Source organism: Frankliniella occidentalis, unplaced genomic scaffold, assembly GCF_000697945.3.
Source record: "Frankliniella occidentalis isolate FOCC.00 unplaced genomic scaffold, Focc_3.1 Scaffold14, whole genome shotgun sequence".
Classification (NCBI taxonomy): domain Eukaryota; kingdom Metazoa; phylum Arthropoda; class Insecta; order Thysanoptera; family Thripidae; genus Frankliniella; species Frankliniella occidentalis.
The window spans coordinates 2,409,815-2,432,848 of record NW_026267144.1 but is presented as its reverse complement, the minus strand read 5'-3'; the positions used below and the strand labels follow the sequence as shown (position 1 = coordinate 2,432,848).

General features: G+C 36.0%; 6 protein-coding genes across 12 annotated transcripts; 3 read left to right on the top strand and 3 right to left on the bottom strand.

The window, feature by feature from the left end:
• Nucleotides 1–6: 6 nt before the first annotated feature.
• LOC113203563 (phospholipase D1) lies at nucleotides 7–7,493 on the bottom strand. 4 transcript variants are annotated; one of them, XM_026418325.2, is made up of 25 exons: nucleotides 7,370–7,493; nucleotides 6,606–6,762; nucleotides 6,366–6,516; nucleotides 6,180–6,275; nucleotides 6,005–6,103; nucleotides 5,805–5,925; nucleotides 5,564–5,715; nucleotides 5,292–5,489; nucleotides 5,093–5,172; nucleotides 4,754–4,989; nucleotides 4,523–4,636; nucleotides 4,291–4,430; nucleotides 3,600–3,758; nucleotides 3,361–3,520; nucleotides 3,019–3,266; nucleotides 2,769–2,917; nucleotides 2,573–2,691; nucleotides 2,374–2,496; nucleotides 2,058–2,272; nucleotides 1,841–1,966; nucleotides 1,637–1,745; nucleotides 1,424–1,555; nucleotides 1,144–1,350; nucleotides 935–1,057; nucleotides 7–585 (listed from the first exon to the last, which is right to left on the bottom strand). In XM_026418325.2, the coding sequence occupies exons 2-25, from the start codon at nucleotides 6,751–6,753 to the stop codon at nucleotides 484–486; spliced, it is 3,507 nt and encodes a 1,168-aa protein (XP_026274110.1). In that variant the 5' UTR covers nucleotides 6,754–6,762; nucleotides 7,370–7,493; the 3' UTR covers nucleotides 7–483. The 4 variants fall into 4 exon arrangements, with proteins under 4 accessions (XP_026274110.1, XP_026274112.1, XP_026274111.1 ...); XM_026418327.2 differs by having other exon boundaries at nucleotides 2,769–2,914; XM_026418326.2 differs by lacking the exon at nucleotides 7,370–7,493 and adding an exon at nucleotides 7,170–7,353.
• A 245-nt stretch (nucleotides 7,494–7,738) lies between these two features.
• On the top strand, nucleotides 7,739–9,582 carry LOC113203376 (ornithine transcarbamylase, mitochondrial-like). The gene is made up of 6 exons (XM_026418025.2): nucleotides 7,739–8,094; nucleotides 8,166–8,447; nucleotides 8,530–8,812; nucleotides 8,895–9,059; nucleotides 9,123–9,260; nucleotides 9,367–9,582. The coding sequence occupies exons 1-6, from the start codon at nucleotides 8,039–8,041 to the stop codon at nucleotides 9,433–9,435; spliced, it is 993 nt and encodes a 330-aa protein (XP_026273810.1). The 5' UTR covers nucleotides 7,739–8,038; the 3' UTR covers nucleotides 9,436–9,582.
• LOC113203373 (nicotinamide/nicotinic acid mononucleotide adenylyltransferase 1) lies at nucleotides 9,448–15,171 on the bottom strand. 3 transcript variants are annotated; one of them, XM_026418023.2, is made up of 9 exons: nucleotides 14,848–15,171; nucleotides 14,588–14,720; nucleotides 14,325–14,456; nucleotides 14,161–14,252; nucleotides 13,837–14,064; nucleotides 13,650–13,751; nucleotides 13,381–13,553; nucleotides 12,957–13,239; nucleotides 9,448–10,217 (listed from the first exon to the last, which is right to left on the bottom strand). In XM_026418023.2, the coding sequence occupies exons 2-9, from the start codon at nucleotides 14,661–14,663 to the stop codon at nucleotides 10,164–10,166; spliced, it is 1,140 nt and encodes a 379-aa protein (XP_026273808.1). In that variant the 5' UTR covers nucleotides 14,664–14,720; nucleotides 14,848–15,171; the 3' UTR covers nucleotides 9,448–10,163. The 3 variants fall into 3 exon arrangements, with proteins under 3 accessions (XP_026273808.1, XP_052119709.1, XP_026273809.1); XM_052263749.1 differs by having other exon boundaries at nucleotides 12,957–13,179; XM_026418024.2 differs by lacking the exon at nucleotides 12,957–13,239.
• Nucleotides 15,172–15,350: 179 nt separating this feature from the next.
• Nucleotides 15,351–16,735, top strand: LOC113203379 (translocator protein). Of its 2 annotated transcripts, none has more exons than XM_026418029.2 (5): nucleotides 15,351–15,518; nucleotides 15,640–15,756; nucleotides 15,936–16,056; nucleotides 16,142–16,236; nucleotides 16,441–16,735. In XM_026418029.2, exons 2-5 carry the CDS (start codon nucleotides 15,652–15,654, stop codon nucleotides 16,615–16,617), a joined length of 498 nt encoding a protein of 165 aa, XP_026273814.1. In that variant the 5' UTR covers nucleotides 15,351–15,518; nucleotides 15,640–15,651; the 3' UTR covers nucleotides 16,618–16,735. The 2 variants fall into 2 exon arrangements, with proteins under 2 accessions (XP_026273814.1, XP_052119713.1); XM_052263753.1 differs by having other exon boundaries at nucleotides 15,356–15,549.
• A 106-nt stretch (nucleotides 16,736–16,841) lies between these two features.
• On the bottom strand, nucleotides 16,842–20,406 carry LOC113203377 (tetraspanin-33). The gene is made up of 7 exons (XM_026418026.2): nucleotides 19,942–20,406; nucleotides 19,644–19,847; nucleotides 19,348–19,521; nucleotides 19,142–19,273; nucleotides 18,994–19,041; nucleotides 18,790–18,906; nucleotides 16,842–18,580 (listed from the first exon to the last, which is right to left on the bottom strand). Exons 1-7 carry the CDS (start codon nucleotides 20,032–20,034, stop codon nucleotides 18,509–18,511), a joined length of 840 nt encoding a protein of 279 aa, XP_026273811.1. The 5' UTR covers nucleotides 20,035–20,406; the 3' UTR covers nucleotides 16,842–18,508.
• A 143-nt stretch (nucleotides 20,407–20,549) lies between these two features.
• Nucleotides 20,550–23,018, top strand: LOC113203372 (aspartate aminotransferase, cytoplasmic). Its single transcript, XM_026418022.2, has 7 exons — nucleotides 20,550–20,778; nucleotides 21,079–21,369; nucleotides 21,516–21,733; nucleotides 21,813–21,963; nucleotides 22,044–22,209; nucleotides 22,281–22,423; nucleotides 22,518–23,018. The coding sequence occupies exons 1-7, from the start codon at nucleotides 20,664–20,666 to the stop codon at nucleotides 22,658–22,660; spliced, it is 1,227 nt and encodes a 408-aa protein (XP_026273807.1). The 5' UTR covers nucleotides 20,550–20,663; the 3' UTR covers nucleotides 22,661–23,018.
• Nucleotides 23,019–23,034: the final 16 nt, after the last annotated feature.

Sequence of the window (23,034 nt, the reverse complement as noted above, 5' to 3'; positions counted from 1 at the left end):
AATTTCATTTAAGGGGCTGGCATCGTAGATACTCCCATAAGCCACAACGCGTTGGTCAATTTAATTTAAGGTTCCGCGAACGATCGTAAATGGGCCCTTAAAATAAATTGGCAAGAAGTAAGTTAACAGCATTTGCACAAGCTCGTGTAGTGCGAAAGCTATAGCCAGGTTTTAGGCGTGCCAAAAAGTAGTGAGAACCTAAGTACAAGCATTAGACAAAATATAAGTGCCTTTTTACACACTTAAAACACTGGTACAAAACAATGCACTGGCAAGAAGTAAATAAAACACAAAAAAACAATAACAGTCATACTAAACAGTACCAAATAAAACTTTAAACAATTGATCAACATATTATATGCAAATAACTTCTAAAAGTAATTGTCTTAAATGCAAATGTCAAGGTAACAGGGTTGCAATAGCAAGCCTGATTTTAGTGAACACATTTCACTAGCTGAGGTAAAAATTTGTGTTGAAATTGAATCATGTCCAAAGGGAGGTTGGCATCATTCCTGTGACTGAGCTTGGATTTGGTGTTAGGGTCTCATTTGCTAAAAACTCCAATGGTAGTTTCACTAAATGTCCCTGAAAAGAAAAGAAGAAGAACTAACAACTGTTATGTTTATAAAACTACAGTCATTCCAGTATCTTGCTAACTTTCTAAAAGAAAATGATGAAGTTATTAAGGGCCCATGAAAACAAGTTATTGTGAGTCATTTGCAGATTTTGAATCACAGTGACCGACTGGAAAACCTAAATTTTGACTGACCAATCAAAATTGAGCATTCAAAAGCCGCAAATGGCTTTATAGTGAGTTTCACATGTTTACTGTGCAGGGTTTCACTCTTTTTAGAAAGTTAATACGAGTCATGGGTAGACAAGCATTTCTTTGGTGACTTTCTGTGTGGTCATTTCCGAAGTATATGAACAGTACCTTGATTCCTTCTAGCTTTTTTGTAGCAGCAGTTAGATCCGAATGGCACAAAGGCATTTCCTCTTGATATTTTTTTAATGAAGCAAAGCTATTTGCTTGATCTGATGGAATGCAATGAAATACCTTGAAATTGAAAATAGGTACAATTATTTCAACTGAATGGGTTTTTAGTTAAGGAAAATCTTAATTTTCAAACAAAAAGTCATTACTTCTTCATAGATTGCAGTGTTTTCAGCAGCAGTCAGCATCCAAATTTCTCGATAAAAATAATCACTGGCTGGATCATTGATGTTCACATTGTGGTCAGAATCAAGAAGTCCTAGATGCTCACTGAATAATTGACGTCTCAGAGATCCTCCAAAACGCCCAGAAACAAAATCTTCATGGGCCATTGTACATGAGTCAAAGTCACGGTCCTGAAGTTAAATATACTAAGTATTTTTGGAATACTTCAAACATTTTTTGAACACAAACAACATCTTTACATACCTGAACAATAATAGCTATCTCTGAATCTCTTTTACCCAAAAGACTGCGGTCATTTATGTTGGCAGATCCACAAATAACAATTGCATCATCAGCAATTAGAAGTTTTGAATGAACATAAATAAGTTCTGTTACCTTAAAGCACAAGGAGACTTAACACATAGAACATACAATTTATGGCTGCATCAAGTCATTGATTATAGAATGACTACTTACCAAACTCCCATGCAAGACAGAGTGATTGCGGAGTCCATAGAAGGACACATACTCTTCGGTATCACTAATACCTGCATCTTTCAATCTTTGAATCAAGGAGTCTTTTCCCCTGAAAAATACATAACCACAGTTTAGTTACAAACTTAAGAACAATGCATATTTGAATGATATATATACATATATATAAAAAATTATCCAACATACCTGCATATTGATGAGTAATTCCAATGAGTGATTGCGTGAAGAGCAGTCCCAGTGCTTTGACCAACTTCTCCTTCAAATCCAGGAAGTAGGGGCATCACAACATAGACACGAAAAATACTTCCTTCTCTAAAAAAACAAAACGAAAAAGGCTTTTGTTCAGAGCTAGTGTCTAAATGACCTCCATGTAACAGAGTGTAATGTGGACACAAACACTAACTTGTATGCTCTCAATATCCTCTTGAAAAGGGCATCCCCCACTTGGTTACGTACCACAGAAGCAGAATTAGTGCCTTGGGTGATAAAAAACTGATTTTCAATGTAGACATAATGCTTGGCTTTTGTGATCACATCTACGTATGCTTCATGAATACTCTGTTCTACCAACTCTGAATCTAAGAAACCTGCACTCCAACTACTAACACTTCGAAGAACCTAAAATATATTTTTAAAAAAATTGAGGCTATTGCATCAAATAAAGTAATAAGTAGGTCACAAAAATCGCATTTTTGTAATGAATACATAAATTTTGTTACCTGACAATCTACATTGTGAATTATAGATTCATCTACTGCTTTCACATGGGGGTTTAATTGGAAATCTTGATAAGATTTAGGAAGCAAGCATGGGTACAAGTGGTTGAGTTTTGCCTTTTCCATCTATTTAAGACAAACAGAAAATAAATGATGATGTAGGGAAAAATAAATAATACAAATTTTTATGTTATGGGCTTACTTTAACAGCATTCCATCTCTGAATGAAATGCCTTGCTACATCTCTTGCTGCGGCTCCTTGAACAAGTGCGCCAATATCATGCCAAGGCATACGAGGAGTTGTTGAACGATCAATAAAATCTGACGCACAATAAAACTTTCGTGAATAAAAAGTACTTTCTTAATAAAATATGAATAAATCATACAGCATACTATACCTTGATATGGCATGTCCAAATCATTAAAATCTTTCACGATAAAATTAACATAGTCTTTACCAATCCATAACTTTGCTGACCCACTCAGCCCATCAATGAGGGGATTGCTTTTACTTTTTTTCTTTTTTACTTTCTGTTTTTCAGAGCTGCTATAAGATAAATGAAGTGAGTCTCAAGAATAAAAACCTGAGCATAAATGTTATATATGTTTCAGCTAGTAGCAGTAGTAAACAGAATATGAAGTACTTACGCAACAGCAGTGGGAGCAGGCCTTTCTCCCCCAATGAAGGCCATATTGGCATCACCCTCAAAAGCAACTTTTGCTTGTTTGTTGGCAGTCAGAGCTTGTTGTCGTGACTCATGAATGACCTCTTCATTCACAGGCGGAACAATATCATTATCATCATCATCATCATCATCATCATAATCATCATCTGCTTCATTTTCTTCTTCACTGCTATGGAAAATGTTTAAGAGGCCTCGACCTCGAGTTTTCATCTACAGCAGCACCCAGGAACCAAAACCACCACACCATTAAAAACTGTTTAAAACACAAAGAGGTGTGTATGTGTGTGGGGGGTGGGGGACCTACCTTAGTGAGAATATTTTTTCTTTGCATTTCTGGTGTGTTGCGTTTGATATTGTCTGGAACTTGTGAAATCAGTGCAAAATCTTTCTCAGATATCATAGGTTCCTGAATTTCTTGAATAGGTATTAAATTAGGGTTGGACTGTCCATCTCCTGACTTGTCACTATAGGTAGAATGCAAATAACAGTTTAAGTATGTATTACAGTATGATGAATAGAAACCACAAATTGAGTAAGACTTACATCACAGCTGCATTCATCAAACTAACACCAACAGCATTTGCAGAAACAGCTAATGACATAAGAGGTTGAATATCACCACTTGGATTGCTGGATGTTTGACTCCGTCGCAGTCCTTGCCCGGCTGATGTTGCCTGGGATATGCTTCCCAAATCGACAAGCCTGTGCCACAAATAATTATACACTCAAAATTAACATGGATGAAAAAGCAATCAATGTTAATAAATTTGTTAATTTAGCACAGGTGCGATGAAATAGATAAAATCAGGGACAGAACCTAAATGAAACACAGGGAGCATTCTTTGCTGCATTTAAAAATATTTAAAAAATAAAAATAAAAATAGGGGTTGTAAAATCTACAGAGTGGAAAGCTAAACTTTGTTGCACAGATCCATGACATTACCATTACATGACCATGACATCAAAACAAACTTACCACTTTTTCGTACAGTCCCTTATTCCACATTAAAAGGAATATGAGAGCTTTTAAGGACAAAAGAGAAATGTGTGTAAGAGGTATGAAATTGTGCCTTAAATTACGATCTAAAATTCTTTCCAAATCTATGTGATTTAGTTAATAAAAAGAAATTGAAAGAGTTGACAATAACACCGCTCCATACTTATTAGATTAATATGATTCAGTATAGATACGTTGTCAGTTTTGATGAACAATGACATATACATCTTAACTTACCTATGTTCATGGTCATCCCATCTACCATAACAAAGATCAATTCCACCAACAAAAGCGTACGTTTGATCAACAACAACCACTTTCTCATGGTGAGCCCAAAGGAACACTCCAGCTTTAGCATGGTCAGGATGTCTAAGAACCTGTCAAAAAATAAATAAAAATATAGAATTCCTGCAAAACTTTAAGAAGTTTTACTTGAGGTAAACTAATATGCCACATTCAATAACCAAACCTTTATGTTTTCATGGTGACCTTTCACTAGGCATTGTTTACTGTAGTAACTATTGATACCAAGTGCATATTGTACCTCTTTATACAAGAGAACAAATATTTTTACTCCTTGAATCTATGGAAAAATCAAAGTTAAGTAAATACAAAGAAAAAAAAAAAAAAAAAAAAACAAAAAATGCACATAACAGTAAAACAAACTATTAAATTTACAAAGTAATTGCAGTCAACTTACAGCTTTACGTTGAAGAATTTTATCAAGTCTCCAATGTTCCCCATCAATAGCTGGTCTTTTCATGTATATTTCTGGGCTTAGCCACCAATCTGCAATAAATATTTCCTCTTTTGCATTTTCCATAGCTTCAGCAACAGCCGCCATATAACTTGATCCATCAACAAACCACGCAGCCTGAGTATCCAATCGAACAGGGGCAAAAGAACCCATACGATTGCGTTGAATAAATTCATGGGCTGAAAATGTCACGAAAAAGAAAGGATTCGGTGCATACAAATACATATGATTCATAATCAATTACAATTTTACACAAGAGTTCACAGTGTGAAGATACTGTACCTTGGTTATGAGAAATATCCTTCAGAAAAGCTATCCATTCCTTACTATCTCTTCTAGTGTCACATTTAATAGCCATTTGTCTACGGGAAAAAAAGAAAGAAAGTTTTATCAATCTGAATAATAGCGAGAACAATATGCTACTTTGTCGTGTTGAGTAAACTCTATATAGCTGATCCTTTAGATTATACAAAAGACATACCTGCTATGAGTTATGACAACTAATCCTCTGTGAAGCCCAGAAGTGTAAACCCCAGAAGATACTTCAAAACCTGAGTCAATAAGAATGACAGATCGCACTCGTCCATCTTTTGGACTGATGTAACATAAAAAGGAGTCCTTACACACCAGCCAACGGTCCCGCCACCTCCCACACACGTCAGTACATAAGTAACTGCACCTGAAAAGAGCAATATTTTTTTTTCACAACTGAGTAGTAAACACTAATACATTGAAAAAAAAACGACAACATACCTCACACAAACAACTGTGTCTAAGAGCCCACAACAGTTGCATCCTGCTCTGCCTGGCTGAGTACTTCCAGTGCGTTTCTTAACAAGAGACTCTTTCCCCTTTACTCCCAGCTCTTTTACAAATGACAAAGAACTTACTTCCAAAAAGTTAGCCTGAAAATTTTGGACAAAATAGAAATATCTATTTTAATGGTAACTTGCACAGAAATTTCATAATAGTTTAATATGGTATTCTGTTTTACAGTTTCATGATGGTTGCGATAGATATTTATTCTGAGCAGGTTTCTTAAGTAATCAGTGAGCTCCAGCATCCGCCTTTCAATTTGATCATATCTAAGCAAAGCATCAGGTTTGCTTGGAAATCTGAAAATTATTATGTTGAAGGAAGATCAAAAAAAAGAAGACTACACAATTATATCACCTCTAGAATCTTCTCCTGTACCTTGGTAGAGAGCTTTTTGATTTTCCTTTGGTGCCATGTTTGAAGCTTGCTCTTCTTTCTCTATGAGTTTTAGTTGGAAACGGAATCTTTAAGGTTGCCCTACAAAATATAAATGTAAGTAATTTAGTTAACTTCATCATCATGTAAAATTAGAGTGGATATAGAGGAAAAATACCGGAAAATTTTTAGCTGACTGTGAAGGTGGTGAAAATGCTTGTACCGCTTTTGAACTGTCCAAGTAAAGTCACCATGCTGGAATTGTATAGTGTACCTATATCAAACCAAAGAGCAAAATTGAGGCTAAAAATAAAAATTTAGTAATAACAAAAACCCTGAAGGGCAGCATAACATAATATCTTACAGGTTTGGGTTTAAAAGATGGGTGGTCACAGTCCTTTCATTATTTATAATATCAACAGCAATCTCTTTGCCAGGAATAAAAACAATTCTTTGAGGTGATTTAAATTTCAAAGGAGTATCATACAAAGATTGAAATGGAAGTGCTTGCAAAGCTAGAAGTCAGGATGGATAAAAATGTTTTTATTTTAACACCTTACATTTTAAAGTAAAACTCTCATTATGTGAAGAAGACACCACTCACAAGAAATTGTATCCACACCATCTGACGATGTGACTGTCATTTCACCTCCTTCAGCTGATGTAATTAAAGATTCTTCGGGAATAGCTAATTCTTCATCATAGTCAGAATCGCCATCTCCATCAGTTTTCGGATCAACTTTGTCGCCCATTTTTGCTTCCTAGAGAGGTCAAAAAGCCATACTCATACTTTTAGTCCGACATATTACACTCTCAATAAATCAAAAGATTGGTTGTTTGCAGCACATTAAATTTTTAATCTAAGTAATAAAACAACCTGTTGATTGGTGTCCAATTGTTAAAATATCAGTACACAGGTTGCCAAATGAAACACAAGCATTGCAAATGAATCCAAATGAACCTAGCTATAGAAATAGTTAAAAGACTCATGTTAGCTACCTAATTTCCCTTAACTGGTATAAATAGAACAGCTGAAAAAGTTACAGTACACAAAAACAAAGGTACAGTCAAAAAACTATAAAATAAATTGAGGCATGCTAATGTAATGACAGCTGTGCAAAAAAGGTTTCTATAACGCGATTTTTAGTTCATCGCTTTGTGATCAAACCTTGACACTTGGCAATGAAAGGATGTCAATCTCGACGTCTGCAACTAGGTATTTTGGAAACCCTGACAGCACACACAGAGCCTCCAACCCTCACTTCAATCAATCACTTTCAGTTCAAAATTTATATTCATCGTGATTGATCGTATATAAACCATAAAACAAAGCCAAGAACTTTAAAAATAATAATGTAATTGACGAACCGTTCAGCCCCAGCACACCCTTTTGGAACGGATTGTACACGCGCCGCGTCAGGCCGCGCCCGCGCCCGACCTACTCCCCCGCCTCTCCTCCCCTCCTCCACTCCCTTTCGACCTGATTGTTGAATGGAAGAAGGCAGTGCCGGTGAAACCAGCCCGTAACGTTCCGAAGAACACTGAGTGGGAGCCTCGGAAATCAAGACTGTTCAATATTTCTCGCACAAAAACCCAAGTAATGCAGTGCGTTCAAATTGGGAACTCAAATCACGGATGTATTTATGCACAAAAATAGTATTCAAACAGTATAAAAAAAGAAGCCTAACCTCCTTTCAGACCTGCTCGTACGGCGCGAAGCCGCGGCAGTTTGATGCTTCTAGACGTTCTCATGGAGATATCTGGGGGAAAAGGTTAAAACTTTGCATATGATAGGCTGTTCTTAGTCTAAGACATCATTTTTCAATAGACTATTAATGATAAAGATTCGAGAGTAATTCAAAACTAATCAAAATTGCTGTATTGTTGTGTCGTCTGCTCCCCACTCAGCAGCCACTCAGATTGGAAGCTCGTCTAGTGTAGTGTAGTGAGCGGCTAATTCAAGTTTTTTGTTTGGTTTTGGCCTCTTCTCTTATTTTATTCCTTTTGTCACATCCATCTATTGATTAATTCTGCGTTATGAATCAATTAGGATTCTCGAGTCGGTTAGTCCGTCAGTTTTCTTCGGGGTTACGGTGAGCAAATCAGTTTGATGTGAAAGCAGGGTTATGTCTAGTTCTTCCCTATAAGAATCTGTATTTTGTAGGCCTTCCCTTGTTGGACGAGATATAATCGATTTGAGAACTATACATGAAAATGAATTGAAGTTTCTGATTTGGACAGCACTTGATGTTAAAGGGAGAGTGAAAGCACAAACAGGGAGTAATATACTAAATAGGAAGCAGATAACATTATTAATGAGTGCACCTGAACCCTTTACTCAAGCTGTAGCAGGCCAAGCTGCTTTTAGTATAGGAGGTGGTCTGTCAACAATAATTGATAAATCCATTGAAAATTTGGATCAGCGATCCATTGATGATTTAGGGAGGTTGGTTGCAATAAAATTACATGTCTCAAATCAAGATAAAAAAGAAATTATAGAATAACTTGTGTCAGTCTAAATTTAACAGAGCGTTATCAGCAGCTTCAGATGTCATTCTAGTTCATTCTAGCAATCACAGCTTCATCTCAAAGCTAGCAGATGGGGCAACCGTCCCAACAGTGGCTTGGCGCTCTGAGAAGTTTGCCATACTTCAAGCATTGGCTGATACAATGACAATTCAAGAACATTTTAATATTTTAAGTCCCTTAACATTGAGCTGGGTTGGCCCACCTACTGCTCTATTTAATTCCTACTTACACATAATGCCTAAAATGAAAACCAATCTCAGATTTTGCTGTAATGATCCTGATGTAAGTACAAAATTATTTTGATTTTGGGTCTTTTGAATTTATTTGCATTTCTTTCATAATCAAGAGACCTTTCAAACTACAGAGCAGCTGTCACACTTCACCGGCCATGATGGAGGAAGGTATCAAAAATGCTATTAAAAGTAAAACCAACTTTCATGAATGCTTAAACGCTGCTGAGGCTGTTTACCGCACTGATGTAATAGTGACAACTGGCCATGACATCCCATCACTTTCCCTGAAGAAAAAGGTAGTAAAAAACAATACTCATAAATTGTGCTACATTTTCACATGACTTTTCTTTTTATAACAGGATGTGGATGAGGCATCTTTAGAATACCTCTTGCTTCATGACCTTCCCCGTGGAAAGTCAGAGATATCAGAGGAATTATTCCGATCAAAGCACTCAGCCATTTGGAAATCAAGGGAAAATGTTGCATGTGTTGCTATGGTGAGAAATAAAATAAATATATCAAATATTACGTAACTCACCCCTAATTATGGTTCATCTTATAAAATGTAATGTTACAAATGAATGATGTTATTTTTTTTTCCAGGCTGTTTTGATTACTTTAACACAGGATTACAACCCATTTATATCAGAGCCTAAATGGGAGATTGAATGAGATAATTCACAATTATGTGTTTCTATCTAAATCCCCTTTAATCTCTGCTTCTCATGTTTTAGATACAAATATACAAAGAAATTGCCATGAAACTTGTAAGAGCCTCCATTTACACAAATAAAAGATCAACCAAAACAGATCATAAAATTGTGTATAATTTTAGATTAATGATTATTGGTCATCATGAGAAATTTTGAACAATAGAATTACAGCAGCAACAATTTATCACTAGATAACTAACAAGTAGGGACACGAATACACCTACCTACTACAAGACTTTCTTATGAAACTTATGTCACTAATTCGAGACATGACAATAATAGACCCCTTGTAGACGCAAAGAAAGTAGAGTAGTTAAAAAGACATTGGAAAAAAACACATTATAACATCAAATAAAAACAGATATAAAAACTTAAAGATACTATAGTGATGGCTAGGTATTGATAGATGTTCATTGATTGCTACTTTGAACATTGACTGTCAGTAACAACTTGCTGTACACATTTCAAAAGTAAAAGTATCTTGGTTTGTCAGAAAGCAACACTAGAGCATCAAACTTTAACAACAAACCAAAACAAATAATTAAACTTTGTAAAATCAGCATTACTAGCAAATAAAGCTGATACAATATTGGATTTGTCTAACAATTCTTGACACTTAACAATAAATTAACTAACTTGTTCTCCTTGCAGGAGATGACAAATTGATCACAGGATGGCCATTAAAACTCAGGTTCTTACCTTCCGAGAAGACTTTTTTCTCTTTGAAGTTCTTAAAGGTCTCTGTAAGAAAAAAACACAGGGAAAGTAATTACATTTAAGAAAAGTGACATGCAGTTTTTCTATAAAAGTGATGTTGGACTCCCTCTCATTAAAAATAATTCCACGCAACATCAAGAATTGGTAACGCACTAATTCTGACTGGGACTGACTCCAGAATTTAGAGGAATAACAGTATAGAATATATCTCAAATATTTTAATGCATCTTTTGAACTTTCTTAGATATGGATAGATGGTATACTAAAGGATCAGACCATCAACTAAGTAGGAACTTAATTCATTACGCTAAGAAGATATTCCCACTATAACACACCACTCAGGAGCAAGGAATTTTAATGTGAAGTAGCTTTAAAGATTGGTTCACTTTTGTTTTGTTGAGGGTGCTCGCTTTTAAACTACTACACTACACTACAATCCTCTGAAAAGCACAAAATCAAAATCAAAAATGAGTGCTAGCAATTATGTGTTTCAGCACAAACTCTTATTTGTCAGTGTCAGTAAAAATGTTTAAATAAAAATTGCTAAAAACTGCGACTAAAACCTATTTCATGGGTGAGATACTTTACTGTGATTTTTCTTTTATGAAATCAAATCTAAAGTTAACTTTTAAATTAAATTATAGTTTAGAGCTATTTGTACAGATTATGGCTTACCTCCTTGGAAATTCAAGCATACTGTAATGTGCATGGTCATCTAGCTTTCAACACAAATTTTTAAAAAAAGTTGAATATGGGTAAAATGTGGTAGGTATTGATGAAATGCTTTGACTTTTAGCAATCACTTTTGGAAGTTTATTTTTTTTACATAGATATTAACAATGAGTGTCTCTAAATCAAAGACAACATAACATTGTTAATACAATGGAAGAGGTTGAGTTTTGAGTTTAACACTCAAGTTAAAATATGACCTATTCAAAGTAAACTGCACTTCTACTGGTTGTCAAACTTATGAATTTCACTTTGCACAAATCCTATTGTGTAAATGTCAACTAGACTTTAAGTGTAGCTAACTTCACAACATGGCCCACTTTAATGAAGGAAAATAAAGGCCAGTGACAATCTTCATTCATTGATAGACTGTACAAAATTACTGACCGACCACCCACTTTAAATTATAGTAAGTAATACAAGACAGATGTCATTAAGCATTAATGAGGGAGCTCAGAAATATGGTCTCAAATTTGGTCTGAAATACGCGAAATTTGGAAGACAAATTTCAACTCATTGCAATTTGGCACGTACAAATTCTTAATACCTGGGCTGTACTTTCCAGAGGATGAATCTAATCTAGAATATTTCACAATGCATATTAAGCTAAGCGTGAAATTTTTTTATCTTCTTTCATATTTAGTTGTTACACACATGTTTATGTGGATTTTGTAATTTTGTCCAATTAGTTTGTTCTTATTGTCCTCTCCCACATACACTGTAGAATCAAATCATTATTGACAAACACTAAACAGTAGTTTACACACTTGGTGAGAAATAGGGTACCGTATGTCCAATAGTCCCAGGCAAAGTAAGAAGGTTCATAGAAAAGTGCATATTATTGTCAAATGCACATTGATGTGGTTTTCATGATCTGGTACATTCCTCAAATTCTTCATAACTTTGCCAGTTATCTGAGTAAGACAGATAGATGTCACCTTTTCCCCTCTATGGCTAATACTAAAACCAGATTGATTACACTATAAATCCCTGTGTTATAGTACTATACAAGATATAACTATGGTACAAGAAAACACCACCAGTAATAATAAAGACAGAAAACTAAGAGTAAAATTTCATGAATGTTTAGGTCCATTCATCTGTATATATGCCAGATAAATAATCTTATCACAGAAGAAAGTAAACAACTCACTGAATATGGTCACTAAATACGTAATACTGATAATAATTGTGGCACAAGATTGACACTTTTATCACTTTCAACATAATTGAAACTCATCAGGCAACATGATATGTAAGCCTACAGCAAACAGTGCTCTGATTTCACAGTATACTTGCAATTTCATACTGTAATTTGAGGTCACTTGGCACATCCATGCTATTTTTAAAGATAAAATAGGATTGGTGCACAATTTTAAAAAATAGATTTTTTGTGATTGTGGGTTTTAGAAAGTGTCAGCTAATTGTTGAACAAGCATCGGTTGCTTTCAACACTTTGAGTGCTGCATTCACCAACACTGCGATGTCCTCCAACAATCTAACACATCAGAGGTAAATCAAGTAAGAGTAATACCAAATGGAGCAAATGTATACTCACATGATCTACCCTTCACATATTTTAGGTTAAACATTTTACCCCAGCCAATGAGGTTGAATAACAATCTGACTTGATTAGGAAATGAAGTGCATTCTAAACAGGAAACTGATAATGTTTTACTTGGTCTAAAAACAGACTGTCTGCATCTGAAAGTAGTGTTTTTGATCGGGCAGGTATGGCCTAAAATTTTAGCCCGCATAAAGCTGTTTTAGATGGAGTCGGGCTAAAATTTTCTGTCCTAACCGCCCAATTGAAAACACTATCTGAAAGCAACACTAAAGGGCTGTGAAAGCACGAGTGCAAATAGTGGCACAATGCAACACCTACACTGTGGTTTCTTTATCACTTATCACGAGGATTCCATCATCAGTAATTTTTATTTCAACTTTAGACTCATTTTCAGACTCAGATTTGCCGTCATCAACAGATCTGAAGTGCTTTGTGCTTTTTGGTGATGGCATGCTTGCCAAACTCACCTTACGTCCATCCAAACAATCACGGCTTGTGGACTTAGAGATGACTTTTGAAAGATTCATGGCTGACCTTTTCATATTTTCTTCATTAAGGCATAGCTCATGCCCTTCTCCTACACTTCCAAACTCAGCACCCAAAAATTCTGCCATTTTAGAGATATTTTCATGAGATTTTACTTTGAAGTTTACAACTCTCCCACTTCTTTTAGGAGTTGAAGGATCACAACTAAAATGACGAATTCCACCACTCCTGTTACTAATTAGTTCAGACTGTCGTTGATACTTACTTTACATCCAAGTATGCAGCATAAACACAATAATATTAGATGGACAAATTCTAACCACAATTTGTGTAATTTTTAAAATTCTGAATAGTAAATCCTCTTTACTACTTGGACCAATTTAAAAAAATACATTTTTTACTCACTTATCATTGGTTGTTGAATTAGATCCGTCCACATAGAGTTGATTCTGATCTATGTACTTCATAACCGAATCAGGAACCAAGTATTTGATGCTGTCACCTCTTCGATGCGCTCGTCTAACTTTAGTTGAGCTCACTTCATTGCTAATCCATTCCGTAACAATAAAGATATTGCTCTTAAATGGTTAAAAACAAAGAGAAAAGAATGATTAATTAAAAAAACACGGGCATTTTCAAATCAACTATATTTGCCAATGTGAAGTAAACCTTACCATATGCTTAGTGAGCACATCAGATTCATAAATAAATCTGTAAGGATTGGTCCCTTCTCTTGTGATTACTACTAAGCCATGCTGACTCACAATGGTTTCTATCTGGAAATGCATTCATTCACAAACTCTTAGGACTAGAACCAATTACTTGAATCAATAATTATGATAAACTTTATAAGAAACTTACATCTTTAATATTCCACAGCCCTGGCTTAGCAAATGATTCCAGAACATCTGCACCACAAAGAAGCATTACTTTCACTGGTCCCTCATTACATGAGCCATCTAATTTATCAGGGATCCAATCATTGAAATTTTCTTGTCCAACATCATCAGTTTCATCAATTCCGAGGAACTTCTTTTGGCGTTTATGAGGAGAGTTGCAATTAGCATTCAAAGTAGAATTCAATTGGTTCTATGAATTGACAAAAGAAAGGCAACAGGATTTCACTCAACATATCTTTTAGATCTTATAATCTTATTTACCGGTTTATACAAAAATACTGCCTACCTGGTGGTACTGTAAAACCTGACGAGTTCTTGTCCAGCCCGATTGTTTACATTCCCATTCTGACAGTCTTACCCAATCATGATCTGCTAATGCTGTAGTGGGGAAAAGACGCAATCATTAGTCAAAGTAATCAAATTTACAAAGCTACACCAAAGCTACATTACCTAGCCTGAGCATGCTGCAACGATGTCCAGATGATACTAAATCTTGCTTCTCGTAGGCGTCGTGTACCGGAGACATGACACCACCAATCACTTTAGACTGGCCTAGCCGCTCAAGATGGTCACGGGCAATTTCTGTAAAGTTCAGAAGAAACAATTACAAAAAGCGGTCAGGAAAGGTGACAACAAACTTAATACATCTTAGACAACGAGTCTAACAATATAACAACTTTAAGAACTACTTCAATTTTAGTTCAGTAACTTACCAAACATTCTCAAGTGCATGATTGTTGGTGGGTTGAAGGAACCACACGCTACAAGAAGAACATCTTTCGGAGCCATTGTAGCAATAATAGATACTATTACCAATCTTCAAAATGTCTGAGGGCACCAATGAACCTTCGGAAATTAACATTCAAAACAAAAATGTAAATGAAGGGGAATACAAGGAAGTTGGTTAAATATCTCTTAAAAGCAGATGTATTCAGAATCCTCCAGACAAGATACAAAAAAAGGTTTTCCTTACCTTGCTGAACTAATGGTTAAAGCGCTGATCACAGACAGAATAGGTGCGCAATTCGTTCCCTAACTATTGTCATCCATGTCCCTGTTTGGAACTCACGTACTATCCGTTCAAGTTTCAAGTCTGTTTCAAGTCAGCTGTCGCATAGAATACCATGGGGTTATGGTGATTTCGATTTCGAATCGATAAATACGTCTCCATTTCACACCAACTTGAACACGTAAAATCCTTCCAAAAACTCTATAATAGCAATCAAAGCAATGCCAGGCCACTCACAATATATTAGATTTTTATTAAAAGATAGTTAAGAGTTAACTAAAAATTAGAGGTAGTAAAAAGGGCTGTGCCAAAAATATTTGCTTAATCTTTTGAACGAGTTCATTCCTGCAGGGTGGCAACAACTTTGTGTTGTAGCATTGCGCTGCGCCAATGGGAGGAGTCGGGTGAAGGAGTTGTACTTCCTACTGTAAACTAACTACACTCGTTCACACCCTTTCAGTTCGTCTGCTGTGGTCTGCTGTTTCACATCCGTCCGTCTGTCTGCAAGGAAAGGAGTGAGCTTAGTACCCAGAAAGTAACAAATAACGGGATCAACGGGATCCGCTGATAACATCAGTATCAGTGGGCGTTGTACTTTCGGAAACCTTCTTTTGAACAGTCCTGGTTACTTTCAGGTGAGATTTGCGTAGTAATACATCACATGACGTAATTCTTACATGAGACTTGCGCACATATTTACTTTGTGATACCGGTGTGTTTGATTAAGACTTTTTCTTGCGTTGTTTTTTCTCACAGACTTAAAGAAAGATGGTTATTCCTCACTTACCTGCGATTGGTGCTGTGGTCCTTCCCAACGTTGGAGGATGGGTGAGCAGTTATTACAACCGTGAAAGTATCAAGACCTGGTATGAGGTAAGAAAATAAAGCAATCTAGTTCTTTTTCTACTTAAAATTATTATCTAGGATCACTTTTAGTTTTCCACTTCAGCAGCGTGTTATGCACTTGTCACAGCAGTCACAGTTCATCTAATCACTTCACCGTAAGATTCTAAGTATACTTTTGGTTATCTCGATATGTCTTTTGTTTGCAGACACTCAAACGTCCAGATTGGCGCCCACCCAACAAAGCTTTTGGACCAGTATGGACTAGCCTTTATTGTGGGATGGGCTATGCCTCCTACCTGGTGTGGAAGCATGGTGATGGTTTCAGTGGTATGCTATCATAATTTAGGTGAAGTAATCAACTTATTTCTTTAAAAAGGAATTTATGAATATATTTCTTAATTTTATTTCTTAGGGATTGCAAAGGGACCTTTAATTTTATACTCTACTCAATTAGCCCTCAACTGGGCCTGGTCACCGATTTTCTTTGGAGCTCATGAGTTAAAATGGGTAAGTCAGTGTTAGAGAAAACTTACCCAGCCAAAAATATCACATCTAAGGTGACCATTTTTGTGTCTAAGAGGACCATTTAGATGTTTAAATGGTCCCCTTAGACATCTATAAGACATGGCATATCTGACTGGGTGCCTACAATGTGTTACATTTTCAATGTTACATTTCCTTCTCTAATGGACTTGTTTCTCTCCTTTTCAGTCTCTTGTAGAGATAGCAGTTTTGGACATCAATGTGGCTTTGTGTGCATTTGCATTTTATAATGTTCACAAACCTGCTGGTCTCTTAATGTTACCATACTTAGCTTGGCTGGGCTTAGCAACTGCCCTAAATTATGTCATCTACAGAGATAACAAAGCTCTCCCAAAAGAAAAGTGAATCCAATTTGTCGATGTGCTGAGTTACACTTGGTGAAAGTATATCAGGTGATCTTTATAAGGTGTCAGTGCATTTAGTGATCAAGACTGTTTGAATTATATTAAATATATTTAAACCACTTCTCGTTATCTTTACTTGCTGGTCTTGCTAGTATCTGTGTTCTAATAATAAAAATAAATAAGGAATTTCCCTCTCAGATTAAGTTGAAAAAAACTCACAATGGGTCTTGTTTTTTGTGGTGTTTTTTTTGCACATGGCTTGTACGTACATCACTGCTTAAACAGTACTGTATAGACATTGTAAAGTAGATGCACAGTGATGAATTACACAACTGAATCCTTATGAAAAAAAGAGACCCAGGCTTGAGGAAAAATTGTCAAATTCAAACCTTGTCTAGTGATCTTCTAATTGTCTAAGATAATTTGACAATTTAATTATCATATTACAGAAATGAATTAAAGTCCATGATATCACAATTTTGATCTTGATAAACCAGAAATTTGGCACACTCATTCATGTTGGTTGCCACGAAAACAAGTTTTTGAATATTTCCCAAATTAAACTTAAAATAAGAAACAAGAATTAAACACCCAATATATTAAATAATGATTGGATGGAGTGGAGGAAAGGAAAACATCCCATTTGCCCTGAAAAGGTCACATGGAAATTACCAAAAAGTACTTAGAAATTTGGAAAAGACTTGTTGAAATTGTGGAATTATACAAAGTATTGCTACTTCAAGAATATTACCAGGACTCTCAATTTTTTTTAAAGCGGTGGAGGTCGGAGTGGTACTACAATTACGTTTTTTAAGGGTAAATTTAGAACTCTTAACACAGGTATTATCAGAGTACAATAAGAAGTATTTATACTAGATCACAGCTAGGCACGCCAGCTAAGAAATTATTAGTCATGTAACATAGAAGCACTACTGACCCTTACTAAATTTACATCCATTTGCGTTGGACATAGTTTGTCAAAGAGTATGTGTTCCAGTAAGAGAGTTTGACAACAAGAATATGCAGCCTTCAAAATTTAGGAGTACTAAGAGATGTTATCAGGCTGAATGCTTTATCATCAGCTTAAAGAATACTGGTCATAATTAACTCTATGTCGTACTTTATATAGAACAGACCAAGTGCCTGGGATGTGATGTTTGATGTAAAATTTGTTGGCACAAGGCAGTTATATTGACAAGTCTTAACATGAAGTATACAATACATACAAACATTCATACACACATACATACATACATAGCAAGTAGAGATGGACTAAAAGATAACAAACCTAAAATATAAGTATATTGTGCAAAAGTTTACTAAACTTAACTTATGATACTAAGATAACATATCAGATCTTAAAAGTAATACTGTGCAGCCTCCAGTCATGGGTAAGGAAAGAAGAACTAATCCCAATGTTCAATTTGGTCAATTAAAGAGAAGTTGGCATGCTGTTGTCAAACTTTAAAGAATGAAGGGTAAATAAGAAAAGCAAATAACTGAACAGTAAGAAGTTCAAACAAAATGGTAATATGATAAAACCTGAAAATTTAAGCATTAGCATTCGGATGAGCCGAGGAATTCCCTGACTAGAACTGACAAGTAATTCTTCTGCTGTGAAAAATATGCATTATCTTAAATTTTGATAGCAAGAAAAGGAAGCTTTAAAATTTACACATAATTTGCCTCTCCAGGGCCATCAAATTAACTTCCACAAAGAATATTTGACAATTACTGTTGCAATCCAAATTGATTATTAGACAATCAAATAAACCAACTGTAATCACAATGTCTTTACCAAACTCTTTAAATTCAAGTCAAAGAATTTTCAATATGAACCTACCACAAATTGCAGCAACGCACACAATTCATCCGAGGCGGTAGGTTATGACTCATGAATGCCATCTTGACTTCTGCAATTCGATTTGCCCCTCTAAAGTTTTCGCTAAATATATCACCAACAACTGCAAAATAGAAATTTTAAGTGTAGTTAAAACAATGACCACATCACAGCCAACGTATGTTACGAGCAAGATTAACATTATAATATTTTCTACTTAGGCAAATTCTTTTTTCAGCCATTGTTCCATAAGCCAATAAAGACAAACGCCCTTCTCAAATCTCTTATAGTTGCCAGTGAATGATGTAATTGAAATGAGTTTATTATGCGTACCTGTGATAATGCAACACCAAGAGCAACACCAGCAATAAAGTACAAATTTCTCTCTGCCCAAGCTCTCACCACTTCTATACAACCACTAGCCCAAACAAGGTTGCTTGCTTCAGCCACCTGTAAATCACACTGAATTTTAGAGACTTTCTACATTAAAAAAAAAAAAAAAAACAGAAAAAAAAAATATACTACTCCTATACTTACAGGTCGATTTTGAACTCCATATCCACACATGATATTCACCAGCCCACTCTAAACAAAACAACATTTAAAAAAAATCAAATGTTATCAATAGTTTAAGAAAGTTATAAAAAGAAAAAGAATTTTGGGAATTTAATTATAAGAGACTTGCCGAGATATCTGTAGCATTTATACAGCAACTGTAGGGCACAGCACATCTCTCAACACTAGGAGAACTGCAGTTGAAATACTCATTTTTGGACCAGTCCATGTAACCTTCAGAGCTCAAGCCACAGCAACGGAACTGTTGGAAAATAACTAAAGTAAGTAAAGTGGACAGACAGCTGTTATGTTTCAGTTGAAAAGTTTTAAAAGTACCTCTTGCTGAGCGAAATCTATGAAATTCTTAAGGTCATCATCTTCTCTATACATGTGAATTATTTTATCAGAGAGAGTTTCCTCTAGTAATGACTGCATTGTATGGGGGAATACAAATCCCATAATGGCTACCGCCATTTCTAACAAGAAGAACACTAAAAGGCACAGCGAATACTGAAAGTAAAAATAAAATTAATGTTACTAATGCACCTAAAAACCACATTTCATTAAAATAGATCAAACTTTGGATCGAAACCAAACTTTAGTTAAACTAACCCTACACCAATGATACTTACAAACTTCAATAAGCATGTATTCTCTCGTAGTGCACCTACACACCCAGTAAAGCTGACAATGAACACCACGCCACCAGCTAATATCATAACCAGTGAAACATTAAGAATCACATCGTAAATATTCTCTACTTTAACAAATTCTTTATCCTGCCATTTATCCACAAACGCATAGAGACCGATGCCAATCAACAATCCACCAAATAGCTGAAATGAATTGACATCATTAGTAAATGAATGACAAGTCTATGGAAAATGAAACACTTCAAAAAATGTCTGGAAATCCAACAATGATAAATACCCAAAATATAAAGTTGAGAAAGAATATCATGTATTTCACACACAGGCTCACATGATTGAATTCATGCAGCCGTCGTCCAGGTGGCCGATTCATGTTTGATCGTACCAAGGGTGCTTGTGCCTGCGGTGACAGCTTTGAACGAGTACCAGGCACCAGCAGAACTGACAATAACCTACTACGGAGAACACTCCGAAACTCGGCCGAAAAATAGTGGCTACCCAATCACGAGATAACAACAGAATTATTACATCGTTAGCTGAATAACAAGAAGTACTTTGATTCGATCATCGTTCATAAAATTAAACAAAGGAGAATACAACAGCGAGATTGCAGATGGATGTATGTAAACACAGACGACAGGAAACTGGAGTACAGTACGTCCGTTCTAGTTTTCGTTCAGGGTCCCTTCTAGCACAGGTCACATGTGGTCACCTCTACGTGTTTACGGGAGAAGTTTTCAACGAACTCTTAGTTTTTAAGAGCTCTCTTAATCAAAGAAAAGCACTAAAATATTATTATCCGGTCCACAGAGTAGAAATAAATTGATACGTCTTCCCTTCGGATATATAACGGGGTGTGGAAGTGGAGGGAAGACGACCTTGAAAGGTCAGGGGTAAGCTTAAATAGTACTGGAATCAAACACTCTTCTGCCACTTGTTCGGGAGCTCAGCCGGCTGTTATCACGTCAGACGTCAGTGTCAAGTTCATCAATTTCCTTCATCATGTCACCGTCTTGGTTTTCTTGCGTCCAGCTCGGCCCTCCTATTGAAGTCTTCGCTCTGAATAAGTCATATTTAGATGACAATCATCCGAAGAAAGTAAACCTTGGTGTTGGAGGTATGGATTTTACTACTGTAGATTGATCGGCACCGGATGTATTTGATTTGGGTGTTTTAGAAAAGTAATCCCGACAAGACTGTTCATATAAGTAGTTTAGGTATTTTGTTACCACTCTATTTCCTGTGATCTGACAGGCTGTTGACTTTGCAATCATGATTGTGTGTCTTGACCCTTGCCGAAAGATAGTTCAAGGTTCACTTGTTTGTTTACTTGGATGTTCAGCCTGGGGTCAAATTGTGATAAGATCTTTCTCTGGGAGTTTACTTATACTAATCTATGTCCTATACTTTATTTCAGCTTATCGCACTAATGAAGGAAAACCATGGGTTTTGCCCGTTGTCCGGAAAACTGAACAGCAAATGGCAGCTAATGAAGAGTTGAACCATGAATACTTACCTGTCCTTGGGTTGGACACTTTTACATCAGCAGCTACTAAAATGCTCCTTGGCTCTGACAGTCCAGCTTGGACCGAGGGGAGGGCATTTGGAATTCAATCATTGAGTGGTACAGGAGCACTGAAGATTGGTGCCGACTTTCTTCATAAGCACCTGAAGCTGACAACTTTCTATTACTCAACTCCAACATGGGGTAAGGGCACATATTAATCTTTCCCGACAGTGTTCTGAGGTAGTTGTGGCAACCTCATGCTTTTTGTGTGATAGAACCTTTCCACATAGCATGTCACTCAATACTGAATGTAATGTGTTTTACTAATCATCTTATGTTTATTTCAGAGAACCATGGACTCATTTTTACCAATGCTGGGTTCACTGAGCCCCGCCAGTATCGATACTGGAATCCTGCAACAAAGAGTATTGATTTTGATGGCATGCTAGAAGATTTAAGAAATGCTCCCAAGGGATCAGTCATCATTCTGCATGCATGTGCCCACAATCCTACTGGCTGCGATCCTACTCCTGAACAATGGAAGCAGATTGCCGATGTTGTAGAGGTAAAGACGACACCTGTTTCTAGTTCTTAAATCCTTCAAACTGAATTTTGAACTAACCACATTGCTCCCACATTTTTAGGAAAAGGGCTTATTCCCCTTCTTTGATTCAGCTTACCAAGGTTTTGCTTCTGGAGACCTTGTCAGGGATGCCCATGCTGTCCGCTACTTTGTACAGCGAGGCTTTGAGCTGTTCTGCTCTCAATCATTTGCGAAGAATTTTGGACTTTACAGTAAGGTGTTGTGATATTACTTCCAATTCCAGTAGAATAGTTTAGTGTGTAAACCTGCAACCTTCCATTTCTTTTGATAGATGAGAGGGTTGGTAACTTGACTGTTGTCATGAAGAGCCAGCAGTGTATTCCTGAAGTGAAATCACAGATAACTTTGCTTATCCGAGGAAACTACTCAAACCCTCCCAACCATGGAGCACGGATTGTTTCATCTGTTCTTAACGATGATAAGCTGTACAAAGAATGGTTGGTAACATTTCTAAACTTCCTTCTGTGGCTATTAAATGCTGCTTTCTACAGTTTTGACTGTTTTACAGGGAGGACGCTATCAAAACTATGTCAAGCAGAATCCTAAGCATGCGTCAAGGTTTGAAAGAAAGATTGCAGAAGCTGCAAACTCCAGGGAATTGGGACCACATTACTAACCAGATAGGAATGTTTTCGTATACAGGCCTTTCAGGTACTAAAAAGTTACTTTTTGCTTGTCTGTATTTCGTTTTTGTTTTAAATTTTATTGAATCTAACATCCCTGATTTTTGCTCCTATTCCTTTAGAACCTCAAGTGGCTCATATGGTGAAAGAGCATCACGTTTATTTACTGAAGTCTGGACGAATCAACATTGCTGGACTGACAACAAACAACATTGACCATGTTGCCAATGCCATCCATGACAGTGTGACCAAGATACCTGCATAGAAGATTCTTACATTTTATAATTTCAAAGCCGAACAGTTTTTTATACTTGCCCTGTAACATACTTGGAAAGTCAGTACCTCCGGAATTTATTGTGGAAGCTTAAAATTTACTGTGCAATGACAATATAACATGCATAAGTAGTGGCTTCTAGAAAAGTATTGTATTGCAATTTAGTAATATCTTCATGGCAGGATCATGATTTTAATTTGTGCATTTTAATTATTCAAATTGCATTTTATTTGTATTAGCATTTATTAAATGCCAATGAATTTCCTAGTCAGCATCATTCCATGTAGGCTTGTCTTGCAACCATGTTTGAGATTAAATTTAATATTCCAAAATGAGGAGTTTGTTACAATATGCATTTTTATTGA

Bases quoted from the DNA above. Each gene is read 5' to 3' on its own strand.
- LOC113203377 (XM_026418026.2), bottom strand. From the start codon at position 20,034: ATGAATCGGCCACCTGGACGACGGCTGCATGAATTCAATCATGTGAGC. The intron at 18,907-18,993 runs GTAAGTATAGGA...TGTGATTTACAG, and splicing joins ATGGAGTTCAAAATCGACCT to GTGGCTGAAGCAAGCAACCT. The intron at 18,581-18,789 runs GTACGCATAATA...TCTATTTTGCAG, and splicing joins TTGGTGTTGCATTATCACAG to TTGTTGGTGATATATTTAGC.
- LOC113203563 (XM_026418325.2), bottom strand. From the start codon at position 6,753: ATGGGCGACAAAGTTGATCCGAAAACTGATGGAGATGGCGATTCTGAC. The intron at 2,692-2,768 runs GTATAGTATGCT...ATTGTGCGTCAG, and splicing joins TTTGGACATGCCATATCAAG to ATTTTATTGATCGTTCAACA. The intron at 1,556-1,636 runs GTAAGTAGTCAT...TTGTGCTTTAAG, and splicing joins CTGTCTTGCATGGGAGTTTG to GTAACAGAACTTATTTATGT.
- LOC113203373 (XM_026418023.2), bottom strand. From the start codon at position 14,663: ATGGCTCCGAAAGATGTTCTTCTTGTAGCGTGTGGTTCCTTCAACCCA. The intron at 14,457-14,587 runs GTAAGTTACTGA...TGAACTTTACAG, and splicing joins CATGCACTTGAGAATGTTTG to AAATTGCCCGTGACCATCTT. The intron at 10,218-12,956 runs GTGAGTTTGGCA...TTTTTCTTACAG, and splicing joins ATTGTTTGGATGGACGTAAG to AGACCTTTAAGAACTTCAAA.
- LOC113203372 (XM_026418022.2), top strand. From the start codon at position 20,664: ATGTCACCGTCTTGGTTTTCTTGCGTCCAGCTCGGCCCTCCTATTGAA. The intron at 21,964-22,043 runs GTAAGGTGTTGT...TTCTTTTGATAG, and splicing joins GAAGAATTTTGGACTTTACA to ATGAGAGGGTTGGTAACTTG. The intron at 22,210-22,280 runs GTTGGTAACATT...ACTGTTTTACAG, and splicing joins GATAAGCTGTACAAAGAATG to GGAGGACGCTATCAAAACTA.
- LOC113203376 (XM_026418025.2), top strand. From the start codon at position 8,039: ATGAATCAATTAGGATTCTCGAGTCGGTTAGTCCGTCAGTTTTCTTCG. The intron at 8,813-8,894 runs GTAAGTACAAAA...TTCAAACTACAG, and splicing joins TTTGCTGTAATGATCCTGAT to AGCAGCTGTCACACTTCACC. The intron at 9,261-9,366 runs GTGAGAAATAAA...TTTTTTTTCCAG, and splicing joins ATGTTGCATGTGTTGCTATG to GCTGTTTTGATTACTTTAAC.
- LOC113203379 (XM_026418029.2), top strand. From the start codon at position 15,652: ATGGTTATTCCTCACTTACCTGCGATTGGTGCTGTGGTCCTTCCCAAC. The intron at 15,757-15,935 runs GTAAGAAAATAA...TTTTGTTTGCAG, and splicing joins GTATCAAGACCTGGTATGAG to ACACTCAAACGTCCAGATTG. The intron at 16,057-16,141 runs GTATGCTATCAT...TTTATTTCTTAG, and splicing joins GCATGGTGATGGTTTCAGTG to GGATTGCAAAGGGACCTTTA.